Source organism: Cnephaeus nilssonii, assembly GCF_951640355.1.
Source record: "Cnephaeus nilssonii genome assembly, chromosome: 17".
NCBI lineage: Eukaryota > Metazoa > Chordata > Mammalia > Chiroptera > Vespertilionidae > Cnephaeus > Cnephaeus nilssonii.
In genome coordinates this window covers 3,288,925-3,311,097 of record NC_137088.1, presented here as the reverse complement: position 1 = coordinate 3,311,097, position 22,173 = coordinate 3,288,925, and the positions used below count along the sequence as shown (strand labels likewise).

Here is a 22,173-nt window from a genome sequence, read left to right as displayed (position 1 = left end):
CCCGGTTTTCTCGCCGGCTCTGCTGTGGGAGCCCCTCGGGGTCCGTCTGCTCCCTGCTCCACGTGCTGAGGGGGGGGAGGAGCTGGAGACGGACCCGGGGTCAGAGGTGAGGCGTTCCCTTGGACGAGCCGACGGCTGGGTCGTGAGGCAGTGACATTCCTCAGGCGGCTCTGCCCTTCTGCGCGGACGGCCCATGGTGGGCGAGAGCTTATTTTGAGGGAACACTCCAGAAGCCCAGGGGTGGTAGAGGAATGCGTGCTGCAAACGAAGGGTGTTTACCTGTCTGTGCTGGCCAACGGCGCACATGGATGGAGGGACAGACGGATGGACTGAAGGGTAGATGGACGGATGGGTGAAGGGAGGGAGGGAGGGGTAGGTGGATAGATTGCTATTGGGTGGGTGGATGGATGAATGAATGATAGATGGATAGGTGGGTGGATGGAAGGATAGAAGGATGGGTGGGTGGGTGGATGGAAGGAAGGAAGGATGGAGGAGTGGAGGAGTAGATAGATGGATAGATAGAGGATAGCTTGATTGATTGGGAAATGGGTGGGTGGACACGTGTTTGCCCATTGGTCCATCAGTCTGTCCATCTATGGATGGGTGGGTGGGGGCCGGGAGGGGTGGTGATGGATAGATACCAGTGGTTGCTGCTATCATACACCAGACATGGTAACACCAGGAAGTCTGTGGCCTTGTTATCTAAGAGGGAGACAGAGTGCACTTCCCTCCATCGGCAGCAGGAACTCGTCCCCCAGTGAAACGTTAGGCACATCGTGTGCTGAAGGGGAGCGCTTCGGTGCTGCTCAGGGACCACAGTCCTGACGCCCGGCGGCCTCGCGGGGAAGGACGGGTTTCCGTTTCGAAGCCAGGCCTGAGGAATCGGAGTGTTCTGTGGAGCTCCCAGCCTGGTCTAAAAGCACCGGGAAGACGTGAGATCAAAGAAACGCTGTGAAGAGGCAATAGAGGGCCATCGTTGGTTTCCAAGGTCAAAGCCAGGCAACATCCGGTCGTGGCCGAGCACCTTGCCGGAGGGCTCGGCACCTGGGGGTGGGCCCGAGGGGGCGGAGCCAAGGCCTGGGACTCCAGACCCGCCCGTGTCCTCGGCGCGTGCCCCCTCAGCGCGTGCCCATAGAGAATGACCTCGCGTGTAAAAAAAAATTCACTTTGGTAATAAAAATGTGCTGAGACGGTCACTCCGTGCATTTACTAAACACCCTCTCTTGCTTTGGGGATTACATGCTGTATTTGTGTAGCTGTGGTCTGATGTGAACACAGCTTATTGATACGATTATATTTTTCAAAATTGCGGCTTGCTGCCATCAAATGGCCTTCTCCTCAGAGAAACAGGGCAGGAGTCCTCAGAGGAGGCAGCATTGGAGAGGCTGGTGGTTGTGGTGGTTGTGCGTGCGGGTTTTTTTTACCCAATTATATGCCAGGTGTGTTTGCCTGTCCCCTGCCTGCAAACGTTGTCTGTCCTCGTGGGTGACAGTTAGAGAGCTTGCCCGTCAGGAGTTATGAAATGAAGTTTACTGAAAATACAGCAGGCATTACGCAACGTCTTAGCCGGAAGGAGCCTGATGAATATCTCCTTGAGCCAGGTCAGGGGGCGGAAGCCCGGAGCGTGGGGGGCTCAGGGTGGCACGGAGAGCCCAGGGCCGCAGGAGGGCGGGTCACACGACCCCCGTCCAGGGCCCCTGGTGTTTTCGTTCCGCCCCGTGAGCGGACAGCGTGAGGCAGTCCTTCCGTTTAGAGGGCCATCCTGAAGCTGCACACCGCCATCCTTGTCTCCGAATCCTCCGTGAAACGTTCAAGGAGGAACGAGAATTCAGCCCCGGCCGGTGTGGCTCAGTGGACAGAGCGCCGGCCTGCAGGTTGGAGGGTCCCAGGTTCGATTCCGATCAAGGGCACATGTCAGGGTTGTGGGCTCGATCCTCAGTGTGGGGCGAGCAACAGGCAGCCGATCAATGATTCTCTCTCATCATGAGTGTTTCTATCTCTCTCTCCCTTTCCCTTCCTCTCTGAAATCAATGCAAACATTTTTTTAAAAAAACAAACAAACATTTTTCCCACCTTGGGGGTCGACCACCAAATGGGTGGTTGAGCTGCACTGCCAGCCCTGAGTCTCACCGCCCGTGCCCAGCTTCCAAGCCCTGCCCCGGCCCGCCACCCGCAGAGCCCGCCCCGGCGGTGCCCTGTCGCTGGGGCACCTCGAAGGAGACCGAGGTCACTCGCTCACAGCCTGAGCCTTGGCCTCTGTCCAGGGCCCATCCTGCACCGTGAACCAGCCGGCCCTGCCCGGTGCAGGCCTGGTCCAGGAGCCCTGGCAGGAGGGCCCAGCATCCCATGGGGCATCAGCCCCGGCCAGCCGGCTGCGGGCTCTGCCTTCACGGGGGCGTGGCCCTTTCTCCAGCCCCGCCTCCTCTTAGCCACGCCCACCTTCGCGGGACCCAGGTTTCCCTGGGGCCCCCTCTGCTCCCTCTGGAACGGTTTGGAAAGAATGCAGTGGAGGGGTGTCAGCATGGTCTGCAGGAGTGGGGCCCGGACTCGAGTTCAGGGGGTTCTGAGGGGGCGCTGGGGGGCAGCCCTGTCCACAGCAGCCTTTCTCCCCAGAGATGTCGCAGGGGGGCCGGGCCTCAGCCTCCGAGACAGGCCCGGGGTGGGGGCGGGACACTGGACGTGCCTGCACCCAGGGGAGGCCCGGCAGGGAGTGAGTGGGGGGGACAGGCCAGGCCCTGGTGGGGACTGCCCGAGCCCCTCCTGTCGGCACCACCCCGCCTCCCGCCCGAGCCCCGTGGTGTGCACTGTCTCTGTCTTCCTCTCTGTGGATGGACCTTTTTAAAATCTGTATATTTTTATTATTATTAATTTAAGAGAGGTAAAGAGAGATAGAAACATCAGTGATGAGAATCATGGATCAGCTGCCTCTTGCACGCCCCAGACTGGGGATCGAGCCCACAACCCGGGCCTGTGCCCCGACCGGGAATCAAACCGTGACCCCCTGGTTCATAGGTCGGCTGGGCCTCCTCTGTTAGAGACGGTTCCTTCTTGGTGGTGGGGCTCTGTGGGGCTCTGCCTTGTTTCTTTCCGTGTTTTACACGCTTCCCCTCTCAGGCCGGGGCGCCCCATGGCAGCAGGTTTGGGTCCCTGTAACAGGGAGAGGGTCTCCCCTCAGCGGCGCCCCCTGGTGGGCGCAGGCCCCTCGCTGTGACCTTGCCGCTGTGCGTGTCCTTCCGTGTCCGTCTCGGCGTCTGTGGCCCCGGGCGCGTCCCCTCACTAACCTCTCTCTCTCCCTGACCAGCTGCCGCAGGCCCCGGACCCCGAGAGCTCCTCAGAGGTGTGTGCGCCCCTCCCGCCCCCGTCCGCGGCCGGCAGCCACGGTGTCCTCTGTTGTCCTGAGTGTCTGCGTTGTCATGGAGACGTGTGTCTGTCCGGACCGGAGCGGGGGTGTGCGGGGGACAGTCTGTGGCCTGGCCGGGAACTGGGGTGGCTCTCGGGGTAGGAGAAGGTCCCGAGGGGCTGGGGCTACACCCGAGGCCCCTGCAGGTTCGGGGGAGGCCCGAAGGCCCCCACCCAGCACCGCAGCCTCCACCGCTCCCTGGGGACCCTGGGACGCAGCCCTGTCCGTCCGTGAAACAGGCTCTGGGTCCCGGGCAGGGAGGGGGCGCACCCCGAGTCGGGCCGGAAGGGGCTGCGCATAGAGCTGGGTCTCAGGTGCTCTCGGCCCTGGTGCCGACCACACTCCTAAGGGAGGGCTGGACTCTGCGGGCGCCCAGAGCCACAGAGGAGCTTGGGGGGGGGGGGGGGGCATGTGGGCCAGGTTCCCAGTCTGCTGCCTGAAACCCCAGGTGAGAGCGGGAGTGGGGGGCAACGTGCCACCCCACAGGCCTCTTCCTCACCAGCAGCGTCTCGTATTCTCATCGGGCTCCTGCTCGCTCGCCGTCGATGAAAATGCGGGCGCTGGTGGGCCGGGGAGAGCCACGCTCCATGTCCGTGTCTGCTGGCGTGTCTCGTGGATGTTCTCATGCATGCGCCATGTGGGGGTGCATGTCTGAGCCGCGGGGACCTGCCCGGTTGAGTTTGCGTTATGTACAGATAATGTAGAGCTTCATTTCATCATCTTTGCAAAAAAACCCAAAAAACGTTGGCCAAACATCCGTGTGTCCGCTCGTCTTCCACCGTGCAGGGGTGGGTGCCGGGGCGAAGCGCTGTCCCGCGTGACCGGGCGCTAATGTCCATCCGGGAGAGTGCGTCCTCCGTGTGAGCCCCCGGGGCGCCCGGGGCTGGGGGCCGATGCTGAAGACCCCGCGGCTCCCGCCTGCGCTTAAGACGGCATTTCTGCGTGTTTAGCAGGAGGCGGAGCCGAGTCCCCCCCTGAGGCAACTGGAGGACCATAAACGGGTACGTAGTGGTCTTGGGGGTTGGGGGCTCCCTCAGCCACACAGCGACTCAGAGGCCGTGCTGCCGGGGGGCGTTGTTAAGGCAGGACTCGGTCAGGCCCCGTCACAGCCACTTACATGTCAGGCCCAGCCGCGCCCAGCGGGCCCCAGACAGGGACCCTGTCGGCCGCCCAGGCCCGCTCTCCTTTCTCCGGCGGCTTCTACGCGGCCGCAGTCTTAACACCACTGTCTCTGTGAGTAACTGGTGGTCACTATGGGTAGTTTATCCTAAAGACAAGTGTTCTGCGGCCCCGCCCGGGGCAGAGGCGGCCGCGGGGGCTGTGATCTCCCCGCCCGGGTGCGGGGCAGCCAGCACGCACTCCCGCCGGCTCCGGGGTGACTCACGCACGGCTTTCGGTCCCGGCTTTTGTGCACGTCACCCTCCAGCGGGGCGTCTTCTCTGAGAGTCTTAGACAGCCGGCAGCTGCCTCACGTCCCACAGCTTCTCACGTGGCTTGTCACCGCTCCCCTGGGACGGGGAACGGCGAGGGCGTGTAGCCTCCAGGTGGGCTAGGTCCTGGGAGGGTGCTCCGGGCCCAGGGGTGGGTGCTCCCCGCAGGTGCTGGCTGGGGGATCTGGGCACGCCGTTCCCCTGCCTGGGCCTCAGTTTCTTCTTCTGGGGAAAGGGCATGATCAGTCTCCATCCCTTGGGGCAGTCTGCGGACTGTGCCCACGACACGCTCGGCGGGACCGTGATGAGGGGCGTGAACGGTGCTCGCTGGCGTCCCCGTGCGAGCGGAGATGCCTCCGTGGTTTTGCAGAAACAGGCGTAGGAGGAGGAGGCGATTCTAAACCGAGTGCTGACGCAGGTGGGAAAGGCTCGCCGCTCATGCGGGACCTGGTCTTGCCCGAGACACAGGGTTTTCTGAGGCTGGCGCCTGAGAAGCCGAGGTCACTGCCCCGGGCGCCTGGCAGCACTGACCCCTTCGGGCCTCGTCCCCCACCCGGCTCCTCAGCCACGGTTTCGGTGACAGACGCCGAGCTTGGCTTCCCGGCCCACGTCACTGTTTCCGAAGGACTCTCTCGGGGTGCAGGGCACGCCCCCGTCTCTCCGTCTTATGCAGTGATGTGCGGAGCTTCTTAGGGAGACAGACAGACGCCTGCTGCTGTTTGCGCACGGCAGGTGTGAGCCGCTGGGGAGAGCGCATTCCTTCCTCTTCCTTCGCCGGGCCGGTCGCGTGGCCGAACCTCACAGCTGAAGGGGGCGTCCGCGGGAGGCCACGGTTCTGCCTCCTCCTCCAGGCTCCTGGGCGGCGCCTGGGACGGCTTCGTGCGGGGGAGCCGTCGTGTCCCGGGGACGGGCAGCTTCTCCCGGCGGATCTTCTTTGTCCCCGTGGGACCCACTGGCTCCGAAGAGCAGGCTTCCCCTCGAACCCATGTCTCCACACGGGACCTGCAGTCCTGCAGTCCTGCTCACCCCCTTTCTTCCTCCGTCCCCTCCTCCTCAACGTCTCCGTCCTTCTCCTTTCAGAAAAGGGACGCATCTCACTGGGTTTTTCCCAAAGAAACCCCGCGTCCTCTGGCCTTCATGCAGCTTGTGTGTTCGTTCAGCCGTTTGTTTACGGGGAGAAGGGGAGATCCATCCATCCCAGAGCCTTCTATGAAGGGGGGGGGGTGGATAAACACTTGCGGGTGGGTGGTGCACAGGTGGGCTTTTCCCCATCATGAGCACATGTCATCGTATCTCCTGGGGAAAAGTGTCCGGGTTCCTGCCTCAGTTGCTATGGTAACTGCGAGGGTTTCTCTGCGGAAGGAAGGGCAGCGTGGCGAGCGGAGGCCCCTGCGACGGGAGGTCCTGAGCGCGCGCTCCCAGACTCCGCCCGGCGCGCGTTCTCTCTCCGCCTCCGCTCCCTTCAGGCCGCACTGACCTCGGTCTTGCCGGTGACCCTGGGCACCACACGGAGCAGGAAGTCTGGCCTGTGCCCGGCCTCCGGGGAGCCGGAGGGGAGGCCCCGCCTGCGACCATGCAGCCCCGGCCCTCCAGGTCTTGCCCGAGGGCTGCGTAGGCATCGGCCGTGTCTGCGGCCCCCGGTTCCAGCCCAGCCATCGCCTCTCAGACGGGGCCGCCCCGGGCCCAAGGGGTCCAGTTGGAGGCGGGCTGCCCTGCGGCCATCCCTCCTCGTGTGGGAGCCCCAGGTCTGCCTCCCGTAGGGGCGTCCCCAGGTCGCACACGGAACTCGCACGTCACCTCCCGGCAGGGTCATCGCGGCGGCAACCTCTGCCCTCCCTGTTTCCGGCTCAGTGGGCCTTGGCCATCCTGGCGCCATCCTCTTGGGTCAGCGCGCCCGGTGGGTGGCGGGAGGGGCTCCGGGATCGCGCGGGTCCCGGAGGCCTGAACACCAGCCGACCGAATCTTGACGCCACGGCGTGGTTTCCGAAGCCACGGAAACACACGCACCAAAAGCGGTTCCTTTAGGAACGGCCCGCTGTCGCCCGGAGGACCCAGCAAGCCCGGGGGCGGAGGTAGGCGTGTGGCGAGCAGCGCGGAGGCCTCCCCCGGGGAGCGCTCTGGGAGCTGTGACTTTGCCGCTGGCTGGGTAGGAAATGAGTTTCCCCAGCGAAGGAAAGCAGCTACAATGGAGGCATTTGTGGGTGGAGGGGGGAGGGGAACCGGGCTTGTTTTTATTCCCTGGACTTCCATTTCAGAAGCAGTTCTGCCCCCTTCCCGCCCCCACTGCTTTCGCTCCTGTGCGCCCATCCCGTCGTCCCGGAGTCTTGGACCAGCCTCTGCAGGAACAGAGGGGAAACCCCCTGCGACCTTCCCCGGGTGCCCCTGGCTGCCCACCGCCCTCAGGGCACTCCCTCTCCTGTCAGCCCCCCCCCCCCCCCATCTCGTTTTGCAAACACCTCCTGACCTATTCCGGGAGCTTGTTTGCAAACCCTGTGAGTTCTGCGGACTCCAGTCACAGCTGCAGGTCTTGGTGGAGTGGGAGAGACCTGCTTTGTGTCAGCACCTCCCTCCCTCCCTCCCTCCCTCCGCGGGCGTCCCACCTGCCTCCCGCTGAGGTCCCCGGGACGCCCCACCCGCGCTCTGTCCTTGGGAAGGAGTCTCGGCAATCCGTGCAGCCTTCGGCCTTTAGAAACTTCCAGACCGGGAGGCGGTCTGGCGTCCCTTAGCGAGACGGCGCCGGTCGCAGCGCCCGCCCGGGAGTAGAGAAGACGCCCGCGTTCCTCTCTCCAGGGCCGCTGGGAAGGGTTACGGCAGCCCTCTGAGGCGTCCTCTGCCGTGTGTGTGAATACGCTCTTCCTGTGGAAACGCCCCGTGTACACGGAAGAAGCTCTTTCGCATCCGCTTCGACAGCTCGGCCCGCGCCCACGCTTCTCCGTCACACCCCTCCCCCGCGCCCCCATGGCCTCGGTGTCAGCTCTTCCGCGATGCGTCCCTCTGATGGACGTCTGCCGTCGGCCGCCCGTTTATTCTCTGTCACATAGTCTTCCTTCGCCGCTGGGCCCAGGGACGATTTCCGTAAGAAAGGCTCGCTGTCAGCTTATGATTCCATCCGACGCGGACTCGATGCGTCCTGTCCCCCGGGGGTCTTAAGGGAGCCCTGGGCCTGGGGTTAGGTCCTCTGTGGAAGGTGACCTGCAGTGTTTCCCTTGTGTCCGGTTCTGATGGGCTGACCCCCAGGGGACCTTTGGGTTGATTTTTGTTAGCGCTCGCCGCCCTTCACGATGAATGTTCTGTTTACCACCGGGGGAGAGAGGGCCTCAGAGCGTGGATGTGCTAGATTGCTCCTGTTTTTTATGCCCTGGTTTCCCGAGAAATGACGGAGGGAGCTCACCGCGGAGTTTCCCAATGCCGTCTTCAATCACTCATCTGCGCGCGGAGCGGAACCGCGCCCGTCACGCCCCGGTCCCCCTGCGCGTCCCACCGGTGAGTCGCTCGGTTACGCGTTAAATCCAGAAGCTGATTTCGCTATCCTGTTTGAATGCAGGGCGAGGCGCTCAGGCAGATTTTGGTCAACCGTTACTATGGCAACGTCAGACCTTCGGGAAGAAGAGAGAGCCTCACCAGCTTCGGCAACGGCCCGCTGTCGCCCGGAGGACCCAGCAAGCCCGGGGGCGGAGGTAGGCGTGTGGCGTGCTGGCGGCTGCACGTGTGAGCGGCGTGTGGCACCGCGGGCCTCCTGACGGGGACACGCTGCCCGGTGACTTCGGGGTGCGAGTGGATTTTTGAGCAACTTGTCGTTGTCTTTGACCTGCTGTCAATCGGACGTCTCAGAACACTGACCCGCATTGGATGCTGGCTGAGCCGGTCACCCCGCTCTCCCACGAGGGGGCGCTCCCGGTGACGTTCGAAGGACGGGGAACTTGATTTTAGGGCGTTTTCTTGTGGTCACGGGGACGCATGTTTTCCCCTGAAATGGCGGTGACGTTGGCCGTGAGGACGGCGAAGCCCCCACGTCTTGCCCGGCGACGTAGCGCCGAGGGCTCCGGGCGTTCTGCGCCCTGTACCTGGTTCTCTCCTCCCGGCTGCCCGCCCGGGGCAGGTCCTGTCGTGGTCCCGGCTGCGCAGAGGACATGGAGGTGGTCTGTGACGGGTCTGTGGTTTGAACCCGGATATCCAATTCGAATGCCGTGCCTGTGCCTTCCCACGCCTTGATGGGAGTGGACCCCAAACTCCGCGCGTGGAAACCAGCACCGATCCTTCAGGCCCCGAGCGCAGGCCGCACCGCTCCGGGCAGAGGCCGTTGCACAAACCCTGAGCACGGCTGTGGGTGTTGGTCTGGCTTTGAGGGGCCAGGAGCTCGGGGCTCGGAGCACAGATGTGGGCGGCCCGCGGCCCTGTCAAGTAGCGATTCCTGGGGCGGCTCTCTAAGGGACCCAGACGTTTTCCCAGCAGCTTCCGGGAGGGGCCTGGGTTCCTCCCAGATCCAGCCCCGTGGCGGGTGTGCTCAGTTCACGGCCCGTCGCCCGGTGACGCCGGCCCCATCCTCTCCTAAGGGCCACGCTCGCAGTCCCCCCCACACGGGTCCTTAGCTTTTCACCCGAAAGGTCCCAGCCGTTCTCAAGCACAGTTTCCTCCCACAACATCTCAAAACAGTCCCTTGTTACTCTCCATGGTGAGGCCTTTCCACAGATATGGGGGCCCCTGGGGAGGCCCCGGGGAGGCCCCAGGGTAGGCGGGGCGTCGGGGACAGAGTCTGCCTCCAGGAGAAGCACAGGGCAGAGACGAGCAGCCGCCTGCACGAGAGACCAGAGACCGAGGGCCGAGGTGGGCCAGAGCAGGAGGAGGCGGCACCTGAACTGAGTTCCCTGTTTTTCTGAAATTGATCGGCCCGTTTTCCCACGGACAGCGTCTCCGTTTTTGCCACTAACCGGGCAAGGAAAGTTCTCAAACAGACACTTTCCAAACGCAGGCCCTGCTCCCTGAGGGCATGAGCCTCTCTGAAGGTCACCGCGGATGGGGCTTCATTGGTTTTGCTCACGCCCCGTCCCCAGCTCCTGGCTCCACACCAAGCACTCAGTACAGCGTTGCTGAGTGAGTGAGTGAGTGAATGAATGAATGAACGAATGAACGGATAGGTTTTGTGAGAGGGTGAGCTTGGGGCCAGGATGGATTGTTGGAAAGAGGGCTGACGTGGTCGCTGTGGGCTCTATGTGCTCAGGAGGGTTCGAAGGAGGGTTTGAGTTTCGTCTGTCTCTGAAACGCAACTTCGTGACTCTGCCCAGCCTTTGTCCGATGGCGGGAGGGAGCGTCTGGGCTGGAAAAGCCGGGCTCTCTCTCCGTCCCATCGGCCGGGTGCGGGCACCATCTCCGCACCTCCAGGTGGGCGGCCGCGGGCAAGCGACTTCACCTCCGTGCAGGCAGCACCGGCTGTTAGAATGGCTGAGGGGAAAGGAGAGGAAGCCATTGACGTGTGGACGCGTGACGTGTGGGCACAGCGTGATCCAGTGACTGCCTGCTGCTCCGATGTGTCAGTAAGAACCACGTTCCCTCTTCCCAGGGGGCGGCTCCGGGTCCAGCTCCATGAGCCGCGGCGAGATGAGCCTGGCCGAGGTCCAGTGCCACCTGGACAAGGAGGGGGCCTCCAATCTGGTCATCGACCTCATAATGAACGCGTCCAGCGACCGCGTCTTCCACGAGAGCATCCTCCTGGCCATCGCCCTTCTGGAAGGAGGCAACACCACCATTCAGGTAGGAGGCAGGTGGCCTTGGGCGTGGCTGTGGCTGTGGCCTCAGGTGTGGGTGTGGCCATGGGCGTGGCCGTGGGTGTGGCCTTTGGGCGTGGCCGTGGGCATGGGTGTGGCCACAGGTGTGGCTGTGGGTGTGACTGGTATGGCCTTGGGCATGGCTGTGGGTATGGGTGTGGCCACAGGTGTGGCTGTGGGTGTGACTGGTATGGCCTTGGGCATGGCTGTGGGTATGGGTGTGGCCAGGGGCTTGGCTGTGGTGTGGCCTCGGGCGTGGCCATGGGCTTGTGTGTGGCTGCAGTTTGTGGGCGTGGCTGCCGACTTGTCATCCCTGCCGAGCCCAGGGGCACCTGTGCTGGGAGCCAGATACCCGCGTGGTGTGGAGACTCGCGTGTGAGCAGCAGCTGGTCTTGGAGCAGGACGTGTTCGTCCTGAGAGATGAACTCTGACCCCTTGCTGCGTCGCGCAGTCGGCACTCAGACTTGGTTCCAGAACAGGAGTTCCGTTTGCACGCGGACGAATGCTGAGCACGTGCAGAGGGAACTGGTCTGACCTGGGGCGGAGCTGGCTCCTGGACGCACAGTTCCCGTCCACGGTCACGGTCCCCTCACAAGGTGACCAAGGAGATTAGACGTGCGAGCTCCTTAGAGCCCGGTTCTCACAGGTGTGCTTCCCGGCACCCACGGTGCACCTCGGTGAGAACACGGGGCGGAGAAGACCCAGAACCAGGGGCCGAGAATGGAGACCAGGCCTCCCTGCGCGAGGCCGTGCCGGGGCCGATGGTGGATGTGCGGGTCGGCGGTCGGGTGCGGGGGGTGAGAGGTGGGAGCCCCGCTGGCTCTCCGGGCCTCGGGGAGTCTGGGCAAGCAGCGCATGAAGGAACCGGGGCACGTGGGGCGGGCGGGCGGGGCGGGCACTTCACAGTGTACCCTGCCGGGTGGCACCGCACACAGAAGCTGTTTTTCCTTCAAGTTCTGTATCTTGTAAAGTGATTATGAATATTAGTTTCATGTTTTCACACATTTATTACTCACACGCTCAGACTCCAGATGAAACGCCTCGGCGGAGCTCCAGCGCTCAGCCCGGGGAGGGGGCACTTCCTCTCCCGGGAGCATGTGCCAGCCGTGGGCGGGCCTGGGCGCGGCGGGGTGCCGGCCAGGACCTGGACCCGGACCAGGGCCAGGGCCCGGACCAGGACCAGGACCTGGACCAGGACCAGGGCCAGGAGGGGCACGGCGGGGGTGCCTGCCAGGACCCGGACCAGGAGGGGCACGGCGGGGGTGCCTGCCAGGACCAGGGCCAGGACCAGGGCCAGGAGGGGCGCGGCGCCGAGGACGCGCTCCCTCCCTCTCCTCCCCTCCTGTGACCCGAGGGCCGGACGGGAGAAGCTAGCCCTCACCCCTCGCCTCCCTAGACCTGTGCTTCCAGGGGAACGTGTTCGGCCTCGAGCTGACGTCGAGTCCTCTTGGCTCCGACTCGTCTCTCTCCGGAGAAAACGACGCGGAGCCCGGCCGGCCGAGGCCAGTTGAGGACAGCTCCCGGCCCCGGGGCCTGAGGCACAGTTCCCTCCTGCTCGTCTTGCTGGTCTGGCTTCGGGGAAGCCGGTTCACGTGGTGAAGGACCGGCTGGGACGTCGGCGCGCGTTGAGGCGGCGCGTGGCCGTCAGCGACGCCACCCTGCTGGGGTCCGCCCGAGGCGGGCAGTGCCAGCCGGTCTCCCGCCGCCTCACTTCCTGCTCCGGCGGCCACGGCTCAGCAGGCACTCCCCCGTGGTCGGGGGCTCCCCCACATCCGCGTGTCTCAGCCTCCGTCTGGGAGCAGGACTCGCTGTCGTCCTGAAAGCGAACCCGGACACCTTCGTGGTCATCCAGTCGGAGCTCAGACTTGGTTCCCGAACGTGAGTGCCGTGTGCCCGCGGTGAAATGCTGCGGCACCGAGCAGGCGCCCCGGGCCGGGGGCAGGGTGAGACACGGCGAACGTTTGTATCGAGCAGACACCGTGTCACCCGCAGTCACAGAGGCGCCGTCACCAGGATCCACAGGGCGCTCAGACTGTGTGCGCCCCGTAGACGTCATGTTCACATCTCAGAGACCGCAGCTGCTACGGCTAGACAGCTCTCTGCCTTTCACCGGGAAACTTCTAGAAAAGCAAACCGCTTTGAGCTAACGGGGGGAGCCGGGCTGGGTCAGCAGATGCGGGGGGGCGGGGGGGGGCGTCCTCCCTGATCGGATGCGTGGGAGAACCCAGCCCTGCCCCGAGGAGGGGCTCCCTGGGGCCCTGGCCTTCTGTTCTGGACGTCACTGCCCGGACCCGAGGGCGCAGTGAGCAGGAACCCAAAGCTGCTAGTGAGCCTGCAGCCTGGCTGGGCGCCTCTCCTGGGATGCGTCATCCGTCACCTCATCTCCCGAAACTTGGAAATGCCTGGACACCGAACTGGCATGGTGGCCTCTGGGGACCGTGTCCCCAAACCTCCCAGCATCCTCTGTCCCCACCCTGGCTCCTCTGAGGGGGTACATCCGAGGACGGGTGTTGCCTCTAAGTCCCTCCCCCCGGGGGCCTCCGAGCAGCTCCTCTCCATGCAGAGCCCTCTGCTCTGACCAAGGAGCTGCCCAGCGCCCTCGGGTGCCCCAGGGCCGGCTGAGGAGCCTCCTGTGCTGTTTCTCCCACTGGGGTGCCACGCCGCCCGCCACCCCCAGGAGAAATCTTCCCTCCTGTGCCGTGTCTGGCAGCAAGAGGGAAGCTACCAAATAGCATTTGCTTCAGAATTACTGTTTGGCCTGAGCCCTCGCCTGGTCCCTTCCCCCGATGTCGCCCCCCCCCCCCCAGGGCCTGCAGATCCCCCTCCTCCCTCTTCCCTGCGGGGCCAGCCATCGTGGGAGGGGGCGGGCCATGCACGCTGGGCCCATGGGGAGCGGGTTCTCACAGATACAGCCGCGTGGAGGGGGGGGCGTGCTGAGGTGGCCCCGGAGACCCTCCCGGCGGCGGGGACGGGAGACGCGCTGTTTGGGGTGACGGCTTCCGGTCGCGGGAGCGCAGCGCCTGCTCCGTGTCGGATGGCTGCCCACGGCCGTCCCGGCCGAGCCTGGCTCCAGACACACCCACAGGGCTGTCTGAGTGGCACGTAGGCAGCTCGGCTTGGCAGAGGGGCGGGTGCTCGTCAGGCGCTCGGCTCCCCGGGGAGAGGCGGGGGAGGGGGCGACCCCGGGCCCTCGCTCCACACGCCTGGTCTGCAGGTCGGCCTAGGGCTTCGGCGGGGGGCCCACGTGAGACGGACATCCCCCACCCCTGCAGAAGGCACCCCGGGCCGGGGAGGGGCACGCCTGCCCGGGGCCCCGTGGGCAGGCCCCGTGGGCAGACCCCGTGGGCAGACCCCGTGGGCAGAAGGGCTGCTGGGCTTCCCTTTTCTGGAAGCGGAGGGCCCTCGGGAGGAAGACCGGCCTCTGACAGCCCCCCACCCCTCCCCCGGAGGGAAGGCTGGAGTAGGAGCGAGTTACGTAAAAGGGTGTTGTTTTGGCAGGGCGGTCGGGGATGAGTCAGTCCTGCGTGGTGTTTTCTGACCTCGGGTCTTGTCCGTGTGGGAACGCACGGAGCGCAGCCAGCGGAGGAGTCAGACCCGCGTGGGGGCTGGAGCTCTGGCAGGGAGTGAGGGAGGCAGGTGGCCGGCCCCAGCGCCAGCCCCCCCCCCGCCCCCGCCCCCAGGGGCTCTGCCCCGCAGCTGAGGCCCGAGGGTCTGAACAGGAGCTGAGCTGGTGGCCGGGGTCAGGCCCAGGCGTGGAGGGGGAGGCAGCCGGGAAGGGAAGCGATGCCCCGGGAAGGGGCGTGGCCTGGGGCTGGAAACACCTGCATCGGATCCCGTTGTGCCCCGCCCGCCTCGGACCGCCCGCCTCGGACCGCTCGCCTCGGACCGCCCGCCTCGGACCGCTCGCCGCTCCGTCCTCCCCCCTGAAACGCGGGTGGGGAGCACAGCCCCGCCCCCCTGCAGGGTCCAGGGGTGAACCAGCCACGGGGGCAAAGTGCACAGCCCGTCGACGCTGCGGAAACGGGGCTGGTTTTGTGCAGGGAGGGAGGCCTGGGTTCGAGCCCGGCCTCTGCCCCGTCCGTCCTCAGGCACAGTCCCTGCCCTCCGGCCTCATGGGTCCCGGGACGCCGACACGGGGTTCACAGAAGTGCCTTTGCAGGGTTGAGGTCACAGCTCTTAAAACGGGGCGGTGTCTTGTGTTAATAAAGTCCTATTATTTAAGACTAGACATGTTCCTGCCCGAACTCTGACGTTTGCAGTTTGGCTTCCGTGTGGCGGCTGCGGCCCCGCGGGCGGGGGGTGCTGGTTCTCCGTTGTTCACACGCGGTCCCCCCACGGTCCCCCCACGTCCGGGACACGGTTCTGAGAGGCAGGGGCTGGCGACCGCAGGGCCTGGGTGCGGGTCTGTCTGCAGCCGGGCGCTCTGCGCACACGGTCTCTCTCTGGCTCCGAGTGCTCCGGCCGCCTCCCCCGCCCCCCCCCCCCCCGCCCCACTTTCTTGCTTTTTCCTTAGTCCTCACTCGAGGACGCGTTTCCCATGGATTTCTTTATTTTAGAGGAAGGAAGGGGGAGAGGAAGAGGGAAACATCGATGTGAGAGAGAAACGTTGACCCGTTGCCTTCCATACACACCCTGACCAGGGATCGAACCCACACCCTGGCGTGTGGTCTACGGGGATGAACCCCACCCAGCGGTGAGCGGGTGGCACTCAGCCATGGGGCCACCGCCGGGGCTCCTTCCTTTTTGCCCAAATAATCCCCTTGCTCTCTGGCCAGGAAGCTGGCGTCTCGTTGGACAAGGGCCTTTTACGATTATTGGTCTAAATCCGGGTTCGGAGGCGGAAACTCAGCCCTCGAAGCAGTTGCCATCCTCGGGAAGGCGGGCCCTGGGTGGCCTCCCCTGAGGAGGTGACAGGTCCCCGGCTCCGCCCCCCGGCCTTGCTGCCACTCCAAGTGACAGACGGCTGGCCCCGACCACGGTGGCCCTCGGCACGGGCCTGGCTTCAGCCGCCCGTGCCCACCTCCCCTGGCGCCGCGGGTGCTGCGGGCAGGGTCTCTCTCACTGGGGGGAGGGGGGCTCGCCGCGTGGGCCCCCGGTGGACTGTAAACGTAGACGGAGGAACCCCGCCGGGAAGCTGGCTCCCTGTGGTGTAACGAGTGGGTTTTCCGCCGTCTCCGTCCTTACCGGGGGGGAGTCCCTCCGCTCAGGGGTGACCTTGTCCCTGAGCCGGAAGGGCTGCCGCTGGGGCACGCCTCGCTGAGTTTTCCAGAACCCGCGTTGCGAACCCCGGCACCGTTTCCGGGGAGGACGTGTGCGTGTGGGTGCGTGTGTGCATGTGTGTGTGTGTGTGTGTGTGTGTGTGTGTGTGTGTGTGGCACGCCCGGCTTGTGTTTACAGGAGGAAGCATCCGTTTGGGTTTGTTTTCACACCGAAGCTCGGGCGCTGCGGGAACATGGTGTGTTCACGCCCCCTCAGCGTCAGCTGCGCGGAGGCTGTACACTGTCGCCGACAGCTTTCCGAGTAGATTTCCACACCGGTTACCTGGCAACGGCGCCCCCGGCACGTGACGCAGCGGCCCCGCCGGGGGGATCCGCAGGGTCCCGGGGAGAGGACGGGGAGGGGAGGCCGAGGCCGGGATGGCGGGGCTCGGTCAGAGATGCTGGGCGCTGAGGAGCCCGGAGGAGACCGGCCAGGACGGGGCTCCCCGAGGCTCTGGTCCCGCTGGGGGTGTGCATGGCTGTGCCGGTCCCCCACCTGGCGAGGGAGGGAGTCCCACAGCGGGGACGAGGGTCACAGCATCCCGCCCTGGGGTCACGCGCTGAGCTGTTCTGACCCGGCAGAGTCTGGTGTAGCCGCTGCGATGTATTTTTTTAATATGTTTTTATTGATTTCAGAGAGGAAGGAAGGAGAGAGAGACAGAAGCATCAACGATGAGAGAGAATCATGGGTCGGCTGCCTCCTGCACGCCCCACACTGGGGATCAAGCCCGCAACCCCGGCATGTGCCCTTGACCGGAATTGAACCCGGGACCCTTCAGTCTATAGGCCGACGCTCTATCCGCTGAGCCAACCCGGCGGCGAGGGCGAGAGCAGGTTTGTTTAGACCCGAGGAGGACTTGGCCCTGAGGGTTCCCACCGTGGGCCGTCACCCTGGGTGCCGAGTGCCCTTGGCTCGGGACCCTACACCTGCAGATGCTCCCCGAGCAGATGAAAGTCCTCCCCGGGCGGCGGGGAAGGAAGCGCCTCGGAGGAAAACAAGGTCATGCGCGTCGCGGGGTAGGCACAGGCGTCAACAAAGAGCGGTTACATAACGGCTATTTATATCCCCTGCTCGGTGTCGGCAGCAGGCGGGCGGGCGGGCGGGCGTCGCCGGAGGGACTTAATGAGCTCGCCGCTTCGCTCACCTTCCTGCGCTGGTAGGAGCCAGCTTGTGCTCAGGGACGGCAGCGAAGAATCCGGCTGCGGGTGGGCGGCCGGGTAGGTGGACGGCCCGTTGCCATGGCGCCTCGAGAGCGCGCACCCCCTTCCCGACTGCTTCCTTCCCCTTCTCTTCTCTCTCAGTCTGCGAGCGTCCTGGCTCCTCACACCTACTCCGGGTTCTCGGGCCTGTCCCCGGAAGCTGGACGGCCCTCCTTCCCCGCGAAGAGCCCGTGTGTGTGGCTCCCGGACGTCGGAGGAGTTTGGGCGAAGGTGTACCTTCCCGGCCTCCCCTCCCAGCCTCCATCACTTCCTGGGAGTCTCTAACCTCCCCCCGCAGGCTCGGACTCCTCCACGCAGCGCCCACACCAGGCGGATCCCGTAGCCGGTGGGACCCACGGTGGCTGTGCCCCAAAATGCCATTGCCCGGCTGGCGTGACTCAGGGGTTGAGCATCGACCTATGAACTAGGAGGTCAGGGTTCGATTCCTGCTCAGGGCACATGCCCAGGTTGCGGGCTCGATCCCTAGTAGGGGGCGTGCAGGAGGCAGCCGATCCATGAGTCTCTCTCATCGTTGAAGTTTCTCTCTCTCTCGCCCTCTCCCTTCCCCTCTGACATCATGAAAATATATTAAAAAAAAGAAGAGAAGTGCTGTTGTGCCCCCATGCACCGCCTGGCGCCTGTGCCCTGCGTGGGGGTAGGGGTGGCCGTCTGGCCCATGAGGAGCTGGAGCCCCACGCAGATGGGGGGGCGGGGCGGTGCGCCCCTCAGACAGAGCCCCAGGCGCTGGGCGGCTGTGTCACCTGGAATGACTCACCCTGGGGTTCAGGGGAAGTGGCCGCTCCGTCCAGTTCTCAGCAGGAACGGGAACTGCCCTTCTGAGAATCGCCGAGCAGCCCGAGGGCCCGACGCCGGTGCCCTGGCTGCCGGCTGCCCCCCTCCCCCGCCCCTCCCCCACCCCCCCTCCCCCGCCCCTCCCCCGCCCCGCACGAGCCCTCGAGTAGGGAGGTGACAAGGACATGTTCTTAGAAAAGAAAAAGCCGTTCCGTGAGGACGGGCTTTTGAAAACGCACACACACAGCCCGGCCCCCACGCCGGCCGAGCGGGCTGTGCTGTTCCTCCAGCGGGAGCCCGTGGAGCCGTCGCAGGCTCCGACGTCCCCTTCCCTCCGCGGGCCCCTGCGTGAAACGCCCCGTTCCGGACGAGGCCGGTTCCTCTCTGCCTCTGAGGACCGGGGGGCCTTTCCCTGGGGACGCTGCCCGCGCGTCACGGTGAGACTGAGTTCTCCCTAAAACTGCCAGCCGCTCCATCCCGGCCGGGGGCATCGCGGGCACCTGGGCACCAGCTCGGAGCCCGGCCTCGGAGCCTGCCGGAGGGGCACGGCCAGCTGGGCGCTCTGCCACTTCGGAGGCGGCCTGCGCCCACGCTCCCGCGGGCCTCTGGGCTCCCGGCGCCAGCGTCAGGCGGGACCCTGGGTTCGAATTCCCTCCAGCTGCCGGGGGAGGTGGCTGAGGGTTTGGGGGATTCCTCAGGGTTCATTCAGACAGCAGGTCTTTCCTGAGCCCTGCCGGGGGCCAAGCGCCTCTGAATTGGCCGCGATGCCGTCGGGGGTGGGACCCTCGCGGGCCCTGCCCTCCGGGAGCTTAGGGTCTAGCCGGCGAGATGGGTGCTAAACCCGTTTCCCGTGAAATAAACAGCAGATGGGGAGGAGGGTGGTGGAGACCCCACGTAGGGGGTCAGGGGGCTTCCCTGGGAGGTGCCATTTAACAGCCCTCCCCGTGGGAGCAGGCGGCTGCGTGGGGTGCGGAGGGTCCTCGGCCGGAGGGGCGGGCGTGGGCCTGTGTGCTGGGAGCTGGAGGAGGCCAGCGTGGTCCCAGGGTGGCAGCTGGAGGGGCGGGGGCGCGATGGAATGACGGCTGGGCCCAGGGAAGGTGTGGCACCAGCTGGGAGGCTGGAGTGGGTGACCCCGGCCCCTGCCGACCCCGAGTCAGAGCTTCTAAAGGCCCAGGTGGGCTCGGGCTGCCCCCGGCTGGAGGACCATGACTGATGCCAAAGCCATGGCAGCTCCCCGAGCGGCACGTCCACGGGGGCACACTGCGAAATCCCACCTGCACCCACCGCCCATCCACGGGGCGCTTATCTGCACACCCCTCCCCCCCGTCAGGCCCCGATGCTCTTGGCAGCCCTAGGGCTCCCTGCCAGCCAGAACACGGGGGGGGGGGGGGGGGACACGAGGGGGGAGCTGCGGGGATGGGAGAGCGGACGGCCCAGAGCGCGGCCCTCGGGGTCCAGGCGGCGGGGCCCTCCGTGGGGAAGGCGCCCGCCGGGCTGACGGCTGGCTGTCCGTCAGCATGTCCTTGCCCCCGGCCGGCCAGGGCGTTGTTACTTTCCTCGGGATTTTACGGCCGAGCGGCCGTGTGGTGCTGTTTTTCCACGAGGCCTTGTGTCCGCGCGTCTGCATTCCATCCCCAGAGAAAGAGCCCCAGGCCCTTCCCTCCTGTGTGTTCGTCTCGCTCTTCATGGTCCGCGATGCCCGCCGGGGCGGTCTCGGGGACGGCGCTCCCCGCACCCCACGCCCCTCTCTCCGGGCTCCTGGGCCGTGGCTCTCAGCTCCTGGGAGCAGAGCAGGAGGCTTGCCTCGGCCCCTTTCGGTCGTGACGCCATCCCGTGCAGCCGCGTGCCTCGAGTGTGCGGCACAGCCTGGCCCGAGGTCACAGGTGGCGTGCCTGTCGAGTTCTCTTTCTGTGGCTGTGCCGTGGCCCCGGCACGGGCTGGAGGGGGAGAGGCAGGGCCAGGGAGCCCTAGGAGGGCCGGGTCCTGGGTTGTGTGTGGGGAACAAGATGCAGAAGGGCAGCGAGGGGGCAGAGGTCAGGGCGTGCCTGGGGGCAGGCGGCACGGACATGTGCCAAGGAGTATGTGGGCCCTTGGTGAGGAGAAGAGGCAGAGGAGGACATGGCATGTCGGCCGCTAGGGAGCCCTGGGGGGGGTGCTGCGGGGTCAGGCAAATTGGGGGGGGGGGCGAGAGGTAGAGGAGTTAGGGGGCTTCGAGAAGCTGGGGTTTCCGTTTTCCTGGGATTGCAAGCCGGGCCCCTTCTGTGGGAAGGAAGGGAGGCTGGGAAACTGGCCGAGCCCACGGGGGGGGGGGGGGGGGGGGGCACGGCGCTGGGAGCTCTGCTTTGTTCTCCTGGAAGTGGCCGGGTGGTGTTTCTATGTAAACAGCTCACAACAGCGCGGTGTGTGCAGAGCGTAAAGCGCGAACAATGGAGCTGAGGCGCCCACCGAGCCGCCTCGTTATAGCAGCAGTGGCGCCGTGGCTCGCAGCAGGTCCAAACGCGAACACACACACACACACACACACACACACACACACACACACGTATCCGGAGGGAGGCGACCCGCTCATGTGGAGGGTCTTTGTCTGCACACCCTCACCTGTCCTCCCAGGCCTGCCCTGGACGCCCCTCTTCCGTGAGGACTGCGGGGTCACCCTCGCCAGCTCTGGGCGCTGGAATAGAAGTCTGTGGAGCGCTGGGCGCTGGTGACTCACCCGTGTCAGTCTCACCTGGGGACATGTCACCCTCACCTGGTGTGGAGGCAGCCTGCGGGGACAGGTAGCCGGCTTACTCATCTGCGTGTGCCCACAGGGCTGTGCACAGGGGAGGGGCTCGTGGAAGTCCTTAATCAAACGGCTGGCCCTGCAGTAATCACCAAAAACACACTCCAGCCCTGGCCGGTTTGGCTCAGCGGTTGGAGCGTCAGCCCGAGGACCAAAGGGTTGCAAGTTCGCTTCCAGTCAAGGGCGCATACCTTGGGTGCAGGCTTGATCCCCAGCCCAGGGTCAGGGCACGTGCAGGAGGCAACCAATCGATGTTTCTCTCTCTCTCCCCCCCCGCCCCCCCACACACACACACATACTCCCTCAAAATCGATGGAGAAATACCCCCGGTGAGGATTTACACTCACACAAAGACCTCTTATTTCCCCTGTTAACGGCGTGGTTCCGTGTGTGTGCAGGCGGCTGCTCACGGTGGGCTGACATGTGCCCCCCACGCCTTCCTTAGCGTGCTGCCCTCCCCCGTGGGCACAGACGCCCCAGGCTCAGCAGAAAGTCTCAGGCCGAGGATCCGGACCGCTACCGAGCACCGAGCGGTGTTTAACCTTGGTCCAGCTCCGTGCATGTGTGTGAGGTCGCGTGGCCGCCGCGGATCTCCGTGAGGTTGTGGTGTCTCCAGTGGGAGGCGCTCACTGGCCGTCTCGGTGCTGAGAGCGTGTGGGTTTCCCTCGCAGCATTCCTTCTTCTGCCGGCTGACGGAAGATAAGAAGTCGGAGCGGTTCTTCAAGGTCTTCTACGACCGCATGAAGGTGGCCCAGCAGGAGATCAAGGCCACAGTGACGGTGAACACGAGCGACTTGGGAAACAAAAAGAAGGATGATGAGACCGACAGGGACGCCCCTTCCCGGAAGAAAGGTAAATGCCCCCCCCCCTCCCCCCAGCTCTCCGTCAGCTGGTCTGTGCAGCTCGAGGACGTCCCTTCTTCTCTTTAGTTCCTTCGTGGCTTCGAGACTCCGGGCCGTAGGCCGACCGGCTCTCAGAGCAGAAACGGAGTCCAGTGATGACGTAGCTCTTCCTGCACACCCGGGCGGATTCCTGCCGCTTGGGAGGTTCCTCTTGTGCAATAAATTCCCAGGCATTCTCCTGGGTCAGACGCCAGGTGTTCCTGGCGGGAAAGCCATGAATAATCGTTTTCTGTAACTTTCCACTTCGCGTTGGAGAACGTTGAGGGAGGTTGAGGCAGATGTCCCATCTCTTGCAGGCGGAGTCTCCCTTGTTTCTGAGTTACTGACTGTGTCTGAAGCTTTTTGTCCATCTCCTCAGTTAAAGAGAAGCAATACCTGGGAGGGGGAGACCCCCCCCCCCCCACCCCGGTGTTGAGTCGATGGCCGGGCCTTGCTTTTAGGGTTGTGACTGGGTTTGCAGCCACAGCACATCCGACCTCGGGGGCTTGTTGCTGTGGTGCATTGTGGGATGTTTAGCAGCGGGTGTGGCCTCGACCCAGCAGAGGCCAGCAGCCCACCCCACCCCCAACCCAAAGGTCTCTGGATGTTGCAGACTGTCCCCTGGCTGGGATGAGGGCAGAGTCACCCCCATGGGTAACCTCTGGTCT

At 65.1% G+C, this 22,173-nt stretch overlaps 1 protein-coding gene across 1 annotated transcript in view; it reads left to right on the top strand.

Annotated features, from left to right (window-relative positions):
- The window catches only part of ITPR1 (inositol 1,4,5-trisphosphate receptor type 1), a 175,367-nt gene that overhangs the window by 119,194 nt on the left and 34,000 nt on the right, over positions 1-22,173 (top strand). The window contains exons 40-42 of the mRNA XM_079795762.1: positions 8,375-8,507; positions 10,388-10,578; positions 21,296-21,476. Of these exons, the coding sequence (XP_079651888.1) occupies positions 8,375-8,507; positions 10,388-10,578; positions 21,296-21,476 (505 nt within the window). The remainder of the gene's footprint in view (positions 1-8,374; positions 8,508-10,387; positions 10,579-21,295; positions 21,477-22,173) is intronic.